Raw genomic sequence first — 17471 nt, 5'->3', positions numbered from 1 at the left:
ACCAAGAGCTTGTAACACTCCAAAGAGAAAGGAAAAATTGAAATCGCATCATATGACCCCTTTAACATATATATATACAAAATATTAAATATAATATTTTATTATTATTTGTTTGTTTGTTCATTTATTTGTGTATTGTGGTGTTTGGGTTTTGTCATGTTCATGTTTTCATGTCTTTTATTTTGGAATTGTTTCATGCTGTCAGTGTCATGCTTCCCTTGCCCTCAAGTATCTCTACCTTGTGTATGTGTCATGCTCTCATTGGTTATTGTCTAGTCATGTGATTCCCTTGTCTGTGTCATGTTCTGATTGGTTGTCTTAGTCATATGTTTTGTTTCCCATTGGTTTGTTCATGTCATGTGACCCTCCTTGTCTACTATAAGTAGCCATCATGTTCCCATTGTGCCTGGTCGTGTATTGATGTTGTAACCCGCTGTTGGTGAGTCTAGTCTGTTCATGCCTCGTCAAGTCTGTTCTAGTCAAGTCTGTTCAAGTCAAGTCAAGTCTCGGATATTGTTTGGATGTTTGGATCACACTGTAAATAAACTGCACTTGGGTTCTCACTTATGCTCGCCTTCAGTGGATTGATCGTTACAATTTGTTTATTTATTTATAATTACTCATTTTATCCCCAGAAAGTGGGGGAAATTATTTATCAGTGATATTGGCTTTTACTTGGTAAAAAGATGCCATTTTACAAATATTTACTTGTTTAATGGTGTCTCTTTTGAAATATGACGTGGACAGTATGATGGTGTTGTGCGATCTGCTTTTTTTTTTTTCTTAACAGTAAGGTTGAAGCTATATAAGTGTTTTTTTTTATATTATATTTTTATATTAAATTTCACAAAAATGACAAATTGCTTTATGGTAGCAACAAATGCACATGTACAGCTATCCATTGTAGTTACAACAGTATTATTCACAACAGTAAATTCCAATTACTTCACTGTAAGGGGCTCCAAAGTCGCAAAAATCCACAAAACTACATACAGTTGCTTTAAACTTTTGTATGACAGGGTGATGCATGTTGAAGCCAAATGTAACAATCGTCTCGCAGGAATCTCCATGTCAAAGAGAGGCCTCTTTCATCAGTAAACTCGAGAAATGATTGTTCATACTGCTGAGTGATGGATACTATACATCACACCTACAGAACATCAATCAGACAGAATGGTTTGAGTTTGACATGCTGCTCTAAATGCCACAGTGTGAGATAATAATGCTGTGCGGCTTCTGCACAGGTGCTGACAAGCGAGAGAGACAACAAGGACCCTTAAACATGAAATGAGTGTCAGAGATATCGGCACCTTTTTCTATTTTTATCTTTTCAGAACATTGTGGATGCTTTGTATGGACTTTTAAAGGTTACTTTGCTTCAAACTGTAGATTATATACCACAAATATAGTGTATATTTCATTTAACGTTAACATTTTTAGGTCATGGTACCATGACAGTCAGCATCCAGTTTTGTTGCTATCAGCAATAACCATAATGTTTTGACGCACACACAACAGGAAATCTGAGATCAAATGGGTCCTTTGACACTGTTGACCTCCTGGTGAAGCTGTGAGTCTTGCATATCAGTTAAATGGTTGCAGGATTAGTCATTTTCCCACCTCGTCAAACTACACCAATCTGAAGAGGCTCTTGTGGGGTTGATGGCAGGGAGTAAAAATAGTAACAAACACTATTTATAAGACACAGGAACAGACACAGGAGGGAAACAGCAGCCTTTATCAGAAGATCTTACTGATAACTCTCTTATCCGGTTTTAATTTGGCTTCTATTTTTTTGACCGCTCGCTGGGTGAGATGCATTGCCTGAGCAGGAAGCCCAGGTCATATCTGCTGAACTCCTACAATGATTTTCAGGAGACTGATGAGATTGCCAGAGAATCATATGAGGCCACCTGGTTAGACCTACTGATGGAGACAAGACCAGAATACAAGTATGCATTTCTGTTTTCTATGTGTTGTACTTGCAGATATTAAGTGGCTTTAAAGGAATACTTCACCCCAAAATTAAAAATTTTAATATTTACTTGCTCTTTTGTTGTTCACAAGTTATATAATAGTTACACAAGCTATACAATAGTTACACAAGCTATAGTGCACAAGTTGTATGGACTTTTATGGTGCTTTGAAAGTCCGTGTACGTTGCGTTCATTTGTTTTTTTGACTGAAAACAGAAACATGAGAAAACGACACCTTTGCCTACACAGAAGTAAGCCCTGTCTAGGCACTGCCGCAGTCCGGTTTGTGTCAAGCCATTTGTTAGTCTGGTTGTTTGATGAGAGAGATGAACTGTAATTGCAATAAACGCTTTAACTAGGCTATAGCAGCAGAGGACTATTATTCTGTTGCACGGACCTGAAGAAGACGTGATGACGGCACCATTTGATCTTTGCTTGACCAATCAGCAGAAAAGGGGTGTTTCATTCAAGCTGTTTATTAATTTTCTACCTCTGAACGTAAAAATGAAACGAAAAATCAAGGCGAATTCTTGTTTTTCTGTTTTTTTTTTTTCTCTTATGCTCACCAAGAATGCATTTATTTTATGAAAAGTACTGTAAAAACAGTAATATTATGAAAATATACTAATGTGAACCATTTTCTATTTGAATATAAAAAGTAATTTATTCCTGTGATGACAAACTGGATTTTCATCATTACTCCAGTCTTCAGTGCCACATGATCCTTCAGAAATCATTCTAATATGCTGATTAGAGATGCTCAAGAAACATTTCTTACTGTTTTTTTTTTTTTTTAGGATTCTTTGATAAATAGAAAGTTCAAAAGAGCATTTTTAATTATAAAGGTTCAAAAGAACAATTTAATATTATAAATGTCTCTGCTGTCACTTTTAAACAATTGTATGCATCCTTACTGAATAAAAGCATTAATTTCTTTATGTAATTTACTTTTTACTAACTTTTACAAGTCCTGCTTCACAGGATGACACTTGTTGAAAAGGACTCAATGAGAAAGGCGAGCTATGAAAGCAAGCAAGTGGTTAATTTCTCAGTGAGACGTTTCCTAAACCAAACAATTCACATGGGGAGAGATGGGGAGCCACTGCAGGAATATTGTTTACCTTACAGAAACACTCTTCCAATACCAATATTTGTGCCCAGAGATGTCACACAGCCTGACATTATCCGTGAGCCCTCTCCCTCCAGAACAAAATCCACCATGGACTCTGAGACTAGTTTAAATGGAGTTTGCCTTCAGAAGAGAGAGGTCTCGTCCATCACCGAACATAAGCCAATGGTAATCCAACCCAGGAGTCCAAACTTCAGAGCGTCCAGCCTCATCTCTCCACCACGAGACACACTCAGCTTCCAGCGAAGAGAATGATGAGCTGATGAAAGCTGTCTGCCATCAATGACACGGATACAGTGACAAGTATGGTGGGTGACCTCACTCATACTTAAATACCAAAGCCTTCAAGAGCCTCATATGCTCACAATTTTTTTTCAGCTGAGACTACCAGGGAAACCTTATCAAAGGAAAATGCAGTGCTTCAAGTATTTATTTACAATAAATGCCACTTGGTGTGTTAACACTAACATTATTCATTTTCTAAATGTGCCTTAAGTGTCCAAATCCTTGCAAAACAAAATAAATGGGGAAATAGGACATATTTAGTAATGGTCTTAAACCTGAATATTCTAAAAACAATCATCATCTGTTCAAAACAGCTAGTTCTTGGAAATAAATCTTTTAAATAAACACTTTCTTGACTGTAAATCTCATTTATATGTATTTATGAAATCATGGCAAACAATAAAAAAACAAACCTTAGTCGAACAAACTGTTATATTCTTTCTTGTCAGAAAACATTTATTACACACGTCAGTAACATCATTTTTATGTTTGTGGTACATATTAGTTAAATGAATAATTTGCCTAATAAAGTTCATCAGTAATGCAACAAATATGAAATCATCCGTTTCTTCTGCTTTCTACATGATCGATTAAACTAAAAGAAAAGAAAAATAGAGCTGAGAAGCACAAAAAATCCGCCAAAGAAAATATATACTTTCATGTTCTGACGTGATTGTCAAAGACTCAAGGCTCAAGTGGTTTCACAAAAAAGTTTGGCATCATAAATAGTTGATAAATAAATCATGGGGATACCTTGGATAAGCAAAGGAAAACATTTAAGGAAGAAAATTCTTCTTGTTTTATATAGAGATCTACACTTGTCAAGGTCTGCTGGAGTTTGGCGATGCCCCTTTTAGCGTCTCTTCTGCCCTCTTGTGTTTCTGCAGGGTGACCTGGAGCTGCCAGTACCTGAGATACAGCCACATCAAATTCCCATTCTTTCGCTTATCCATGTTCAGTAAATCTGCACAGTGTCTGTCTTTCTTAAAAATGTCCCTGAGATCTTCTTCTAGGTTCAGCTCGGCACCCACCGGGTCTTTAGCCACCTTCAACAGCAGATTCTTCTCCATCTCCAGACGATGTTCCCGTGGCAACAGGATGCTGCAGAAAGCTTCCTGCCTCTCCACCAGCTTCACCTCCAGTTCCTGTAGCAGAGCCTGAGCCCTGCACTGCCAGTCCTCCTCTCGCTGCAGGGCTTTCCGCAGCACCACCCCGACCACTCCAGACTGCTGCAGGCGGTTCTTTTCCTCCTCCAGATCCTGGCGTTCCTGCTGAAGCTGCTTCCGTTCCTCCATAAGCTGCTGACTCTGATAGATCAGGGCTTTCTTGTAGCCCTGAACGCGCTGGCGTTCCTTCTCAAGCTCCACCTCCAGGTGTGCTGCTGTCCGCCGGTTTTCCGTCAGCGTCTCCCTGTACTTCAGCTCCAGGTCTCTGGTAATGGCTGCCATGTCGCTGTTGTACTTGTTCTTCACATCTTGGATCTGGCTCTGTGATTCTCGAGTCCATATCCAACCTATCCAAAATACACCCACCGATATCTTAAGTGTTAAATCTCTTTGGCAAGAGAGACCAAATCAATTTAAGGAGAACATTACTTTTGACAAATACCTTAAAGCAAAATAATACCACATAAATTGCTTTAAATCTATTACAAATTATGTAATGAAATCATATATTTATTTATTAACCTTTTTGTTAATTAAAATGGTTATTGTTACCTAAAACTATTCTTTTTTTATTAAGCTGAAATAAAAATAAATATCAAAAAATAAAATAAGCTGAAGTACTAAAATTACTAAAACTAATAATAAATTAAAACTAAATAGAAATATAAAAAACTAATTAAAAAAAAGCAAAAGCAGATACAATTACTCAAATTAAAACTGAAAATGATAAAAAAAAAACTAATTCAAAATATTGATAAATAATACAGTAGTATATAAATAATAATATTACAATAACAAAATTAAATACTATATAATACTAAAATAACTATATTTATCAACACAACCTACATACAATACACATAAATCAACACTAAAAAGCAACAGTGCATTGTAGTTCTAATAATTTGTAGCAGATTTAGAGCATTTTTAGATTAAAATTAGGATGTTTATTGAGCACTCATTAAGATGAGGAGCTGATTATATAAAGGAGCTGTTGATCTATTTCTCAACATGTATACTTAAGTGAACGTGGGAATGAAAATGTTATTACATAAATGAATTTATTATAATGATTGTTTGTGCAACCCCCCCTAAAAACCCAGATGTAATTACAACCTATAAAGCATTTGATCTAGTATAATATAGTACACACTCATTCAAGACATTTGTGATGGTGTATGAGCCTTGAGTAGTAAAAGTATGTAAAACACTTACGAAATGCTGCCAGCCCGATCATGGGCACCAGCAGGGCATAATTCCATCTGCCCCTGTCATCTCCTCCAGCGGGCTCTGGTCTAATATTCCATCTAGGAGGATCATTCAGGTTGTTCATGGAGAAACCCTAATAAAACAGTGAAAGAATGTACTTAATGGGCTGAGGATGAAGATCTCTTTTCAAGTTCAGTAAGGTGCTGTTTTGTCACAGTGTGTCACTGCACACATGAAGTCCTCAGTGTCCACAGCTTGTTAGTTTGCTAGAGAACTGAAATCTAGAGAAGAGCAAAATATTAGACTATATACTCATTATATTTGACTTTACCTGTTAGTGATGTCTTAATTATTTAACGTACGTTTAAATAAATCTGTTACGAAACAAGTTATGACAGCCACTGTGTAAATGAATATATTTTAACAACAAATAGAAATTTTATAATTTAGAAGTTAATTTAAAAACTGCATTATGTGCAATTTACATGTTTGCATACAATTTTTTTTTAAAGTTGAGTGCTGATTATTATATTTAAAAATAAATAGTAATGAAATTTAAGTTTGGAAAATTGTAATTATAATTGAATTTAATTAAAGAAAGAAAGAGCAATTTGTTCATTAACCACTGTTTAATAAAAAAAAGCTATTTTATGTTTAGTTTTTCCCTCTGCTGTACCGAAACCATGTTTCACCATGAATCATGTTTGTGTACAGTTACACCCCTACTGTCTATCTATCTATCTATCTATCTATCTATCTATCTATCTAAATGTCATGACATCAGCGACCTGCAACACAACACTGCTAAAGCTGCAACCCTGCAAAAGATGATGAATGTATTTCTCCAGAAGGTGTATTTAAACTGAAACACACTTATTTAACAACTTATAGATTATATAGATTTGTTATCATTTGACTCTTTTGTTTCTTAGCTTACCTTGAACAATCTAAAGTCTTCTGCATGAGTTCCTTCCGGACAGCTTGCCTTGGACGATTATGCAATTCCATTAAAAACACCCAACAGTCCATTTATCATTTTATAGGGGAGCGTTTACGTTTATTATTAGAATATACATAGTTAATACATCGTATACAATTAGAAGTAGTCTTTAAATTAATTGGGCATTAATGTACTTATTATTAAATGGTCATATAGATCCATCTTTATTTACACAAACTATAGAAATGCAATTGTTTTGAGTTTTGAACACCCCTAAACTATAGTGACACATTGGTATAGTCCTGAGAGCGGCTCATTTTAGATTCTACATTCTAGCAAATGCGCAGGAGTTGCGCAGACTGATGGGCAGAAGAGGTCGGAGTTCACTTGAATTACAGTGAGATCTCTTAGTTATGCGTAATAAAGTTCTTTGATTATTTTTTAAAAAACTGACTATTTTTGAATATGCACTATAGTAATACCATGTTTTTGACATATACCATGGTAATATGTTTTTTATATGGATTTCTACAATGGTGTCCTATGTGCATAAATGATCATCAGTTAAAATAAGAATGTTGTTTTGATATTAAACAGGATAAAAGTAACATGGTTTACACTGTCATGTGACTTTGATCATCTGCCAGTCTGCTTCACATTGGGGTCCCGTTCATCCTATTTTTTTTTTAATTACTTTTAACTTTCATTTCAGAATCAGAATCAGAATTTCAACCCTTTTCTGGCTTTAACCATGAAACCCTCCACAATAGGTGTATGATAATGACTTAAGATAGTATTGATCTTCTAATTAGCCATGTTAACTCTTATTATTCACAATATGGTACAGTATCACATTGCATATTTCTTCATTTTTAAATCAATTAATTTATCTTGTATCATTTTATATAGTATTGTGGACAATAGCCTCTCTATCTATCTCTATCACTCATCTTTCAACTACAACATTACAAGAACCGAGCCAAGGACTGTTATAAACCACCAAAACAAGGGTATAAAAAAATGATAACTGATCTATTAAAATGCTAACTGAAGCATAATCACAAAATAGTTAAATATGAAACTCAGATTTTTATTTCACAAAAGTCTTTATTTTACAGCAGTTACATGTTAAACCAATAAGGGCGTTTCCTGTTGCGTTCTATTATTCTCTTGTCCTTATCTGCTTCAGAGGGATTTTCATTTTCATACAAAACAACAGACTCTACAGCAGGAGCATTGAGAGGTCCGCCTTCCATGATGGAGATTTGCTTTCGTATCATTGCCGTCTCCTTCCTGACCTTTTCAAAGCAGAATCCACACAGAGTATGCTTTAGTTTCATGTTGCCACACTCTGGACACAGCTCAATGTTGTGCTGGAAAAGAGAAGGGGAAAAAAAGGATAAATTGCTGTTTACTACAGCACAGTACTGCATTGAATGTTCTTTTAATTTGTATAATGCTATACCATGGACCAGCGAGTTCTTACCTTGACTTTTATCAGTTTATTTGGGTTTCGTCTTCTGCAACGATTGACTTCAATGGTTCTTCTCTTTTTAGGAGCTGCCATCCAAAAGATACTGTCCAAGAAACTGGGCTCAGAGTTTTCTTCATTGTTGCTGTGATGGGATTGAGGAAGAATCTGGGGACCACTTACTGCCAGTGCTGGATCTGAAGAAAAGGTTTATGTGATAGATTAATGAAATAATTTTCAAACTGAGTTACTCAAATTATTTTTAAAAACACAGTAGATAAAGGGCATATATTCGACTTCAAGGTGATGTAAATATTAAAATATGCATATTTTTAAATAATTATAAAACAAAATACTTTTTAAATTAAGCAACATTAAAACAAAAGATGAGAATTATCATTCAAAGCATTCTGCATTAAAATTAATGCACATTCCACATATTTTTAACAATATATTATGCCTATTTAGCGATATAAATTAAGTAAATATGACATAAAGACAAAAATATGTATATTTTAACACAGCAACATTTCATTCCGATTAAAGATACTTTTTGTTCTACAGGTGCATCTCAATAAATTAGAATGTCGTGGAAAAGTTCATTTATTTCAGTAATTCAACTCAAATTGTGAAACTCGTGTATTAAATAAATTCAATGCACACAGACTGAAGTAGTTTAAGTCTTTGGTTCTTTTAATTGTGATGATTTTGGCTCACATTTAACAAAAACAGTTGAATTACTGAAATAAATGAACTTTTCCACGACATTCTAATTTATTGAGATGCACCTGTATTACTTCCCCTAAAAAAAAAACACCAGATTACCATGCGTCTCGTTGAGCCCTTGCCTCACCAGAAATAATGACTTCCAAAACAAACTTTGGATTTAATATCATAAAGGAATGGCCAATCAGAGGGAAAAAGTGTAAAATTAGATTAAATTAAGCTTAAGTGTTACTGAAGTGTATGTATCGTGATATGAGTGGTGGAGAGTAACACATGACATTACAGTAAATGCACTCACAGAAGCTGTCAAATCCCGCCGCCTGCGCTAAACGCAGCTCCAGACGCTGCAGAGAACGTCCGAGAAACGGAAGTAAACCCGATAATGACATTATGTGCGGTGTTTTATGTCCGTTTAATTTAACATGTAACATTACAGACCTAACATCCTCACGGCCACCGCTCAAAAAGACCAACTGCGCCTGCGCATGCTTCTGCACCCGTGCATTCTGGGATTTGTAGTACAGCGTTATAAAAGAAATTCTGCTTCATTCTGAGCGGGTGAGGGCAATATATGTTCAAAATATTAAAGATTAAACCAACAAATGTTTTATATTATTACATGGTTTTAATTAGTGGGGATAAAATAAAACGTGACATGCAAAGTTATTTCAAACTTATCTGTAGGCTGCAATAACCACAATCCATTCAGCTACCAAAGTAACTCTTTCAACCAATCAGAGCAATTAGGTGCGTGACGTCACTTCCCCAACATTCAGACACAGCCATGGCAGAAAGAGGGTACAGTTTCTCTCTCACCACTTTCAGGTAATAAACGTTATGATTTTGTTATATCTAATGTGTTCACCAAGATCAAACGAGTGTGTGTTTTGGCGAATCGCGACGCTCGAGGTTTGTGGAGAGCGTTCCGTCAATCAGAGGCGTTAAATCATTATCCGGGCGCTGATGCAGAGTCACTGTGTTTGTGATGCAGTGCTTCTTACATTCATGTGCATCAACATTCATGAACAGAATGAACTAAACACATTATGAATCCCAGAGCAACAAATTATACCCTCTCGTGGGCGTTTAAGGGACAGGCTTGGCTCAGTTTTGTCTTTGTGATTGAAACTTGTTGATTTTACTTTCACTTTCAGTGTATCACGGGAAGCTGATTTTGCATGAATGTACTTGAATGAGCATATAGTTTATCTATATGATTATCAGTACTGTTTTTAGTTGTTATGATAAAGTGGAACTAAAACAGAACATTTTTGTGACAATGTAAAAGTATTAAATTTTTATGAGGACTGTAGCATTTTTATATAATATGCACATTTGCAAATTTAATAAGTGTACCTCATTTGTATATTTTGAATCTGTAAATGGGTAAAGTAACAATGCAACACAAAGCTTTTTATATATGTTTTAACGCAGCACATTTGATTGTGATTTAAAGGAAAATAAAGTTTAAAAAAATGTAAGTAGTAAAATTAAGTTAATCCTAGTCAAAATGTGCTTCACCTTACAATCACAACACCTTTTTTCTTATTTTTGTGTTTTCAGCCCTTCAGGGAAGTTGGTCCAGATTGAGTATGCTCTGGCAGCTGTAGCAGCTGGTGCTCCTTCGGTTGGAATAAAAGGTTAGTAATGTTCTTTTATTTATCATGTGTGTCTGTCTTAACCAGGGGTAGGCAAGTTCGGTCCTAGAGAGCCGCAGTCCTGCAGAGTTCAGCTCCAACCCTGAAAAAAAACTCACCTGCCTATAGCCTTAGTAATCCTGAAGACATTGATTAGCTTGTTCAGGTGTGTTTGATTAGGGTTGGAGCTGAACTCTGCAGGACTGTAGCTCTCTAGGACCGAACTTGCCTACCCCTGGTCTGGTCTTTGCATTATTTATAAAACTTTATGGTTTTAGCATGTGCTTATTATGAGCTTTGTGAACTGTGTCTATATAGCAAGTCACTTTAACTTATCCTTATTTCTTTTTCACAGCTTCGAATGGTGTTGTTCTGGCTACGGAAAAGAAGCAGAAATCTATACTGTATGATGAGCAAAGTGTTCACAAAGTAGAGCCCATAACCAAACACATCGGTATGGTCTACAGTGGCATGGGTCCAGACTACAGGTACGGATTTGGAGCCTACATGAATAAACGCTATATAATAATGATTCCTAATATAAAGAACATGTGCAAGGCTGTCTTGTAAAAAAAAAAAAAAAAAAAAAGTGTAGTTGACATTCAAAACTATAGTTTTAATGTTTTTAAATATTTAATGGAACCCAAAAATGAAAATGTACGCACCCTGAGGTCATTCAAGATGTAAATTAGTTTGTTTCTTCATTAGAACTTCTTTTTGAATTTCTCCAAATCCATTCCAATGAAGAAACAAACTGATCTGCATCTTGGATGACCTGAGGCTGAGTCCATTTTCATTGGAAAAAAAACAACAACTATTCTAATGTCTGATTTTTCATATTGTCGTGCTTGTAATAGAAAGGTAGGATTATATGGCAAAGATGCTCAATAAAAGGTTTGTTGTAACGTGTTTTAATCATGTGTGCAGGGTTCTGGTGCGAAGGGCACGAAAGCTGGCTCAGCAGTACTACCTGGTCTATCAGGAGCCGATTCCTACAGGCCAGCTTGTTCAGAGGGTGGCTTCTGTTATGCAGGAGTACACACAATCAGGGTATGCGTGATGTCTCCATTGCACAATTTACCACTGTTACAATTGTTCTGGAAGTTGCCCTACAAACTGCTGTTTTGCCAAATTAAAAAGAGTATGCATCTACCAGAGTGACAATGGCATAACTTGCAGATTTTGTGTGTTTGTGTTATTGTTTTGACACAGAGGTGTTCGGCCATTTGGCGTGTCACTCCTGATTGCTGGCTGGGATGAAGACCGTCCGTACCTTTTCCAGTCCGACCCCTCGGTATGCTATTCACTTTGGTATTATTTTATTAGTGTAATCTGTAAATTTGAACTGAAAAACAATTGTCTCTTAAAATTTAAGCTCTTTATAATGCACTGCATTAGAAAAATAAGATGGACTTTTATCTGTTTAAGGGAGCATACTTTGCATGGAAAGCCACAGCGATGGGGAAGAACTATGTGAATGGGAAAACATTCCTTGAAAAAAGGTATAAAATGTATTAACTGAAAGCATAAGACCCTTTTAGTCTTCCTAAACATACAACATCTCATTTGTTTAATTTTCCTGTTTTAGATACAACGAGGATCTGGAACTGGAAGATGCGATTCACACTGCTATTCTGACTCTTAAGGTAATGATTTACAACCCAGCCACATTTGCTAAAGGTCTGTTAATTGCAATTATGTATTAGATACCATTATTATTTGCATACAAGATCCAAGATTAACTTTTGTCCTAAGCTAAAATATTTGGTAGCTGTGAAACTGTCTGCTGCATTATTAAAAATAATTTCCCTATAGCAATTAAATCTCTTTATCTAGCTGCTTTTCATTGTGCATTTGTGACAAACGAGCTAGAGTCAATATCTCACTGAAACTGTAACTGTCACAAAGCGTGGTGTTTTATTTACTTGCCAAAGCCTCAAATTGACTTGCTGAATGTTTATTTTAGACCCTGTTTGCATGAGATTAAAATGTCAAACATCAGTGTTAACTAAGACTACATTTGTTACAGGAAAGCTTTGAAGGTCAAATGACTGAGGACAACATTGAGGTGGGAATCTGCAATGAAGCAGGATTTAGGCGACTGACCCCAGCGGAGGTGAAAGACTATCTAGCCGCCATTGCTTAAAATCATCTTTCCGAGTTGTAGATTGAGCACTGATTGTTTTGTCTTCATTAGTACAACTTCATTAGTACTTCATGAGTTTGAGCAATGTAAAGGCATGGAAATAAGTGAAAGTTGTATTGTTTATATTTTGCTGTTCTTTCTTATTAAAGGAACAAATAAACAAGTCTTTAGAAAGCCTGTTTACTGTTTCCATTTGTGCTGTTGTGCAGTGTTTAAGCTTTGAGCAAACTGCATAAAAGGGAACTATATGTAACAGAGGATACTTAGCATATTGGTTTTATATCATAAAAGACTAGTTAGAAAATATATATGACATTCAATATCTCATTTCGGTGTTTTTAGTCCCAAAACAAGCTCATGACTCATGAGGGGGTTTGGCCTGCGTCAGCCAATCAGAATCTTGAGCGCCGCGTCACTCACGGCGCGCCAAAAATGAGCCGGTACTCCTTTCCACCAGTATTCCTACGCAAAATCTTGTATGGCTATTAAAGCCTCAATGTTTTTGTCAGTGAAAGGTCCAGCAATGTCTGTTCTATAGTTTAATCACATTTATTTGTATAACTTATTTATATTTGAAAAAATACATTTGTTAGGGCGGCCATTCGCTTAGACGGCTCTAGTTTCTGTCTCGCCAGGACATTCGTATTATGCCTTGTGTCATTTGAAAGTGACGTTGTTTGTGGCGCCAGAAATCAAGGAGGAGCGGAGTGCGTTTTGAAAACGATGCGTTATCGTTCAAAGTATTTGGCATATTAAAGTCTTTGCAAAAACTTTTTGAAGTGAGTTTGACAGCGAATGGTCTGAGGGTCTTATAAGCTTCGTTAAAGATGGTGATGTTACGCAGTAACGGTGATATGGACTCCAGCTCGGAGTTTCTGTCTCTGAACCCACCTCAGCGAAAATCCGCGCGACTGAAAAAGGCCCACGATGACAGTTTAACAAGCGCCGAGGACAGTCCTGCTAATGTGAGTTAATAACTCTTCTTTACAAGTACTAATATGTTAGTAATTTTTTTTGTTTAGTTACCTAACGTTACAGTAAAACATTCGCTTTAACAAAACAAAGTTGGCGGTTAAAAGAGCGCGAGATGCTTGAGTGAACTGCACGAGCGCGCGATAACTGTTACAAAACTAAATTAAGTTGATGTGCAGTGTTACGTCGGATATACATACATAGGTAATAATATACATAGAGTATCTCAGCGGGATGATTTTATGGTTCAATAATGCGATGTGCATTTCAGTAGATGGGTAACGTTAGTTGGCAAGTCAAAAATAAGAATTCCCATTTGGCAAAGTAAGTTATGGCTCACTGTTACACAATGCATAATATATACACTTTCACCATTTTAATCACCTGCAAATAGTTATGTGGTGTGACACTTTTGAAAATTACAAATAATCATCTCATATAATGTGAGGGCCGAAGAAAATAGTTTTATATAGAGCATAGCATGGCAGACACTGCTATGATGTATGCATATGATCGATTTTTAGGGATTTTTGACTGTAAAGGAGGAAAACAGCATGAGGAGCAGAGCTCAAAGAGGAAGACATATCACCTTTGCTGATATGAATGGACAAACAAGCAAATCTCCAAAAGATGAGAAAAGTGGGAGGCATTTAAGGTGGGATTGTCATGGTTTAATTTCTGGTCCTTTTATATTTGTTTAATCATCTGTTATGCTGTATTTACTAGATGTCTTATTTGTTAATCTGTATATTCTATTATATATTTATTCATAGAAAATCTCCAAGATTTCAGGCAGAGGGGGAGAGGTCGGCAGATGAGCACACAGGTGGGCACGTCAGAGTATTTGATAAGACAGCAGTTTTGTTGGTTTTCAGCTTACTAAAAATTAACCCATTTCTTTCTTCAGATGAGATGGAATCAACTCCAACTTCTCGAAACCTCTGTGCTGGGATTCAAAGGCGTGAGGAAGACAGTGCCGTGAGACGTAGCTCCAGAATCACACGATATAAGCTTGATGCTAGAAACCAGTCGGTCCTCTACGACAGGCTCATTACAAAGTATGCACCAATATAGTAAACACACTGTTATATTTCTGTGTTTATAAGGACAGTGACTAATTTATGTCAGATTTTTTGATCTTCCTTTTTTGATGATTTAAAATATACCTTTGTATTCCAACTCAGATGGGCAGCTAGCTTTGTGTGTGGCTATTTCCATGGGTCTTGGCTCTCAGTGGCTGTTTTTGTCTGTTTTAGCACTGCAGAGGCTGTACTTCAGAAGATGGATGACATGCAAAAGATGCGTCGGAGACTGAGGAGCAGAGACAGTGAGGAGGAGGTGCGTCATTGACTCCTCCAGTTCTGCTGTGATCAGTCAGAACTTCACTCAACTGTATTTGTGTTTCTTTTTAGAATTTGAGAATTTTCTCTGGGACAAAAAGCAAGAGGATCACAAAATCTTCAGTAAGAGGACAAGAAGAGAGTTCAGACAACCAGGAGAATGGTAATGATTGTGAATTAGGAACTCATTAACCCTCAACCAGTGTTTCCTGCACCTTTATCTAGCAGTGGTTCTGTGTCACTGTTGAATTACAGCCCCACAACAAAAACATTTATATTAGCCCCAGATGTATTTGGCAACTTAAACCAACCTGTATTTATTTTTCAGAATATAGTGATCAAGAGGAGGAGGAGGATGGAGAAGGTGAGGAAGAGGAAAATGTTGAGGGAGATGATGATGATGATGAGGATGAAGACGAAGAAGACAATGGAAAGCGCTATGAGTTTCGACAGAGAAAAGCTGTTGTGCGTTACCAGGCGCCTCTTGATGGTTGGTGTTGTGGTACATTAAACAGACCATGCATTGAAATGTACTTGGATCATCTTTTCTGTGTTTCAGTATTTCTTTTTTAATATATATTTTTTTAATTACAGAGCCAAAAAAGCAGAGCATATTTTTTAAGCGTCATTCCACCCCAATTAGACGAAGATATACATTTAGTTCCTCAAGTCCCAGGAGATTGTACAACAACAGGAGGGGCACCAGGTCAGTACTAGTCATCTGCCTTTCTCCAAATTGTTTTTCATCATCATTTAATCCAATTTTCAAGAAAGAGCAAAGTCTTGGATAATTTAGTATCAGTTTGAGTCTTGACTTGACAGGGTCTTCTTTCAAAAATGGATCTGTACAAGAGACACAATGGCGTGGTCTAATACGTTGTGTTAATAGGCCGACAATTAAAAAATAGTTCAGACGGAACCCCTTCATCACCCAACATCCCACCTTGAATAGTCCAAACATTCAAAAACCACATTTCTACTTTGCACTGTAGTGTCTGTTTTGTAATCTCAGTGGCACCCTTGTGTTTCCACTCATTGTTGTGTGTTTCTTGTGCTGTAGTTGTAGCAGTAGTGAGGGTGATGGGTAAGACCAAGCTTTCTTGCAGCCTTACTTTAGCACATCTGCATGTGGATGATTAAGGGATTTTTAAAGTGAAGAAAACGCAACAATCTACGATACGTCACGCTAACATAATTATTACACAAATGTTTTGGGCACATTTAAATAAAGAGGTATTGGGATAAAGGAGGTGGTGGTGTATTTTATGAAAGTTTACACTTTATTGATGCTATAAATGTTTTTTCAAAGTTTAAAATAAGTCTTTTTGTGCTTTTGTCTTTCTCATCTCAGGAGAAGACATGCCATCCACAGTAGTGACTCCACCTCATCCTCTTCTTCTGATGAAGAGAAATTTGAGAGGCGGAAAAGTAATAGTCGTAGCAGGTCAATAAACAGGTAAAACCTATTTATTTTACAGATGCTATGCTTTCAAAAGACACCTGGGTTCAAAGTCTTTCACAGCAAACATGACAAATCCCGTACTTGGTTTTGCGCACACAATAAAGAATCATATCTGTTGTAGGGGTGTGCCGATCTGATATTCATATCGGGTATCGGCTCCGATAGTGCCATTTTTCTCGGATCGGGTATTCCGAGAGGGCCGATCCAAATCCGAGATTTTTATTTATTTTTTTTCCCCAGATTGTGCGAATTATTCTGTTACTTCTGAAGCCATACGATAGCTTAATGTGAGCTACATATGAATATTTAAGTCCTTACATTAAAGTTCACACAAACTCTTTTCTCCGCTGTGGCTGTCAGTCATTCGTTCAGCCTTTAAACCCTGGTTGCGTTCGGTTACAGCAGTCAGCTCGGTAAAGCTCTCTCCAAGATCATTCTGTGTTCCCATTATACTTGATTTGTAAATACATGTCTATGATTTTGCAAAAAGGACTTTATCTTCTTGCCGGAGTTTGATGTTGTTTTGTTACTTGCTACCGGGTGTCTGTGAGAACAAAACACGGGCGTAGAAAAGACTATAAATTGTTTTTAACGTGCACAGTAACTGAAATTTAAAACTGTTAAAAGAAAGGCTCAATAACTGTTGCACAGATATAATACACTACGCATCAATTTCTCTTCCTGTAACATTTTTTAAACAAAAAAAATGAGTGTTATGTCTAGGGATGCGCCGATCTGATATTCATATCGGGTATCGGCTCCGATAGTGCCATTTTTCTCGGATCGGGTATTCCGAGAGGGCCGATCCAAATCCGAGATTTTTATTTATTTTTTTTCCCCAGATTGTGCGAATTATTCTGTTACTTCTGAAGCCATACGATAGCTTAATGTGAGCTACATATGAATATTTAAGTCCTTACATTAAAGTTCACACAAACTCTTTTCTCCGCTGTGGCTGTCTCCGCTTCGTTGCCTTTAAACCCTGGTCGCATTCGGTTACAGCAGTCAGCTC

The 17471-nt window shown here is 36.6% G+C and overlaps 5 protein-coding genes across 8 annotated transcripts in view; 3 read left to right on the top strand and 2 right to left on the bottom strand.

The window, feature by feature from the left end:
- Positions 1-1599: 1599 nt before the first annotated feature.
- Positions 1600-3778, top strand: LOC107686330 (telethonin-like). Its single transcript, XM_016483301.1, has 2 exons — positions 1600-1952; positions 2958-3778. Exons 1-2 carry the CDS (start codon positions 1816-1818, stop codon positions 3358-3360), a joined length of 540 nt encoding a protein of 179 aa, XP_016338787.1. The 5' UTR covers positions 1600-1815; the 3' UTR covers positions 3361-3778.
- An 87-nt stretch (positions 3779-3865) lies between these two features.
- ccdc127a (coiled-coil domain containing 127a) lies at positions 3866-6743 on the bottom strand. The gene is given in 4 exon segments (XM_016483883.1): positions 3866-4903; positions 5772-5898; positions 6703-6714; positions 6717-6743. Coding segments are annotated over 4 exon segments (843 nt in total). The 5' UTR covers positions 6729-6743; the 3' UTR covers positions 3866-4211.
- Positions 6744-7792: 1049 nt separating this feature from the next.
- On the bottom strand, positions 7793-9415 carry LOC107686307 (39S ribosomal protein L32, mitochondrial-like). Its single transcript, XM_016483260.1, has 3 exons — positions 9201-9415; positions 8192-8373; positions 7793-8078 (listed from the first exon to the last, which is right to left on the bottom strand). Exons 1-3 carry the CDS (start codon positions 9331-9333, stop codon positions 7827-7829), a joined length of 567 nt encoding a protein of 188 aa, XP_016338746.1. The 5' UTR covers positions 9334-9415; the 3' UTR covers positions 7793-7826.
- A 206-nt stretch (positions 9416-9621) lies between these two features.
- LOC107686300 (proteasome subunit alpha type-2-like) lies at positions 9622-12847 on the top strand. Its single transcript, XM_016483246.1, has 8 exons — positions 9622-9727; positions 10466-10542; positions 10895-11027; positions 11467-11589; positions 11752-11833; positions 11968-12041; positions 12128-12185; positions 12569-12847. Exons 1-8 carry the CDS (start codon positions 9687-9689, stop codon positions 12683-12685), a joined length of 705 nt encoding a protein of 234 aa, XP_016338732.1. The 5' UTR covers positions 9622-9686; the 3' UTR covers positions 12686-12847.
- A 519-nt stretch (positions 12848-13366) lies between these two features.
- LOC107686264 (ATPase family AAA domain-containing protein 2-like) overlaps positions 13367-17471 on the top strand; it is a 26422-nt gene continuing 22317 nt past the window's right edge. For 3 of the 4 annotated variants that reach the window (XR_001634032.1, XM_016483214.1, XM_016483194.1), the window contains exons 1-10: positions 13367-13650; positions 14182-14312; positions 14431-14483; positions 14565-14715; positions 14914-14995; positions 15070-15160; positions 15326-15487; positions 15592-15703; positions 16058-16081; positions 16349-16453. Coding sequence is in view for 3 of the 4 variants with exons in the window: in XM_016483214.1 (XP_016338700.1) it covers positions 13513-13650; positions 14182-14312; positions 14431-14483; positions 14565-14715; positions 14914-14995; positions 15070-15160; positions 15326-15487; positions 15592-15703; positions 16058-16081; positions 16349-16453 (1049 nt within the window). In the remaining variant the exon portion in view is untranslated. The remainder of the gene's footprint in view (positions 13651-14181; positions 14313-14430; positions 14484-14564; positions 14716-14913; positions 14996-15069; positions 15161-15325; positions 15488-15591; positions 15704-16057; positions 16082-16348; positions 16454-17471) is intronic. The other variant, XM_016483205.1, reaches the window with a different exon arrangement.

Source organism: Sinocyclocheilus anshuiensis, unplaced genomic scaffold, assembly GCF_001515605.1.
Source record: "Sinocyclocheilus anshuiensis isolate Anshui unplaced genomic scaffold, SAMN03320099.WGS_v1.1 scaffold389, whole genome shotgun sequence".
Lineage (NCBI taxonomy): Eukaryota > Metazoa > Chordata > Actinopteri > Cypriniformes > Cyprinidae > Sinocyclocheilus > Sinocyclocheilus anshuiensis.
Note: the sequence above shows the minus strand (reverse complement) of the source record. Positions and strands in the feature narration are given on the sequence as shown.

Coding starts and splice junctions, on each gene's coding strand:
- LOC107686330 (XM_016483301.1), top strand. CDS start 1,816: ATGCATTGCCTGAGCAGGAAGCCCAGGTCATATCTGCTGAACTCCTAC. Junction 1,953..2,957: donor GAGACAAGACCAGAATACAA/GTATGCATTTCT, acceptor CCTGCTTCACAG/GATGACACTTGTTGAAAAGG.
- LOC107686300 (XM_016483246.1), top strand. CDS start 9,687: ATGGCAGAAAGAGGGTACAGTTTCTCTCTCACCACTTTCAG. Junction 10,543..10,894: donor TCCTTCGGTTGGAATAAAAG/GTTAGTAATGTT, acceptor TCTTTTTCACAG/CTTCGAATGGTGTTGTTCTG. Junction 12,042..12,127: donor AAAACATTCCTTGAAAAAAG/GTATAAAATGTA, acceptor TTCCTGTTTTAG/ATACAACGAGGATCTGGAAC.
- LOC107686307 (XM_016483260.1), bottom strand. CDS start 9,333: ATGTTACATGTTAAATTAAACGGACATAAAACACCGCACATAATGTCA. Junction 8,374..9,200: donor GGCGGGATTTGACAGCTTCT/GTGAGTGCATTT, acceptor CCTTTTCTTCAG/ATCCAGCACTGGCAGTAAGT. Junction 8,079..8,191: donor ATAAACTGATAAAAGTCAAG/GTAAGAACTCGC, acceptor TCTCTTTTCCAG/CACAACATTGAGCTGTGTCC.